Genomic DNA, 1,486 nt, shown 5'->3' on the forward strand with positions numbered 1-1,486 from the left:
TCTGACTTGTTGGACTAGAGTAATCTAGGCACGCTCCCACCGAACCCCTGTGAACCAGCGTCTTTCGTCGAAAACATCATTTCGACCTCCCAACTGTGGTCCTAAGGGATGGGAAGGGCCAGGAAGATCCCCTTAACGATCTCCCAACAGCAGCCCCCCTCGGCGGAGGCAGTGCCAGCCGGCCTCCCTCCGGTGTTTCGGGACCATTAGGAGAGGCTCCCAGGAAGTGTCAGTACGGCCGCAGGTGGAGCAGCTCTTCGGGCCGAGCAGGTCCCTTCTGACCTCGTCTGGGTCCTTCGCTTCCCAGCCCCGGTTCCGCCTTGCGACCCTGTTCCCTCATCCAGGGCAACTCCCAACCCTGCCGGGAGGCAAGGCACTCAAGGCAGACGAGAGGGCCACCCCACCTCTTCCGGGGACTCGCAGGCCCGTTCACTGGACATGTCAAGAGTCTGACGGACCCTCTACCGGAGTGGAGGCAGCCCTCTCCTTCTGGGGCCTCCCAGCCGGAGCCTCGCGGCCCAGGGGCCCTCTCCACAGCCCCCACCCCTTCGGAAGTCTACCGCCACCACCCTCTTCACTCCCGAACCCCCTTATCCTCAGGAACACCCCAATGGAGTTACCGGCCCACTCAAAAGTAAGAGCGACGGCCACCCCTATCGGTCACCCCGGCTCCCGCTGTCACCGCCCTGCTCCCGGCCTCTGCCCACGCCGCTGGCGGACCCCGGGGACGCCCGGGTCGGTACCTTGCGGACCCCCTTGTAGATATAGAAGTACAGCTCCCGGCCCACATTGAAGCAGAGGCGGTCGCCGTTGCCAGACTGGTCGTTGAGGTTTACGAAGGAGACGCGGACAGGGTTGGATCCCTGCGAGTTGAAGGGCACCCGGTTGGGCCGGCTGTACTCCGAATGCGGCAGCAGCTTGTACAGACCTTCCCGGGTGGTGAATTGAGTCTTAATCTCGTTCATCTCCTTCCCTCCTCCCTCCGTCGCCATCTTGGAAAGCAGCGTTCATCCTGCCCTAAGTGCCCGGATCACGCCCACCGCGCAGGCGCCGTCCCTGGGTCGCGCGCTCCCCCCGCCTCTTCCTCCTAGCTCCTCCCACCTCCGAGCCGGCCCCACGGAACCGCGCCGAGGGGAAGGGGCGGGCTTGTTTACGGCCTGACTGCGCAGGCCTGCTCACCTGGCGCGCTCAGCACGCGGGCGTCGGCAGGCTCCTCCCCCGGCGTGGCCTCCGGGCCGGGCCCCGCGGCGCAGGTGACGCTCCGGGCGACCCGCGGCTTTGTGAGCCGTTCCTCCGCCCTTACGCCGCTCCGCACTGCGTGAAGGCCAGTGAGGGGAGCCGGTGCGGGCAGGCCGCACGGGGCCGGGTCGGGAATGCCGAGGTGAACCTGGAGCCGCCGCCTCCCTTAGCTGCCTCCGGCCCTGTTGTGAGGGGCCGCCCCCGGCGGAGCCCAGCTTCCTGGCTGCAGCCCGGCTTCGGCGCGTGG

At 67.2% G+C, this 1,486-nt stretch overlaps 1 protein-coding gene across 1 annotated transcript; it reads right to left on the reverse strand.

Moving 5' to 3' along the window:
• Nucleotides 1–653: 653 nt before the first annotated feature.
• LOC103213343 (WD repeat-containing protein 20-like) lies at nucleotides 654–992 on the reverse strand. Its single transcript, XM_042783490.1, has one exon. It carries the CDS (start codon nucleotides 990–992, stop codon nucleotides 654–656), a length of 339 nt encoding a protein of 112 aa, XP_042639424.1.
• Between the last annotated feature and the right edge of the window lie 494 nt (nucleotides 993–1,486).

Source organism: Orycteropus afer, unplaced genomic scaffold (genome assembly GCF_000298275.1).
Source record: "Orycteropus afer afer isolate SDZICR_OR568_19922 unplaced genomic scaffold, OryAfe1.0 scaffold01648, whole genome shotgun sequence".
NCBI classification, from domain to species: domain Eukaryota; kingdom Metazoa; phylum Chordata; class Mammalia; order Tubulidentata; family Orycteropodidae; genus Orycteropus; species Orycteropus afer.

Bases quoted from the DNA above. Each gene is read 5' to 3' on its own strand.
- LOC103213343 (XM_042783490.1), bottom strand. From the start codon at position 992: ATGGCGACGGAGGGAGGAGGGAAGGAGATGAACGAGATTAAGACTCAA.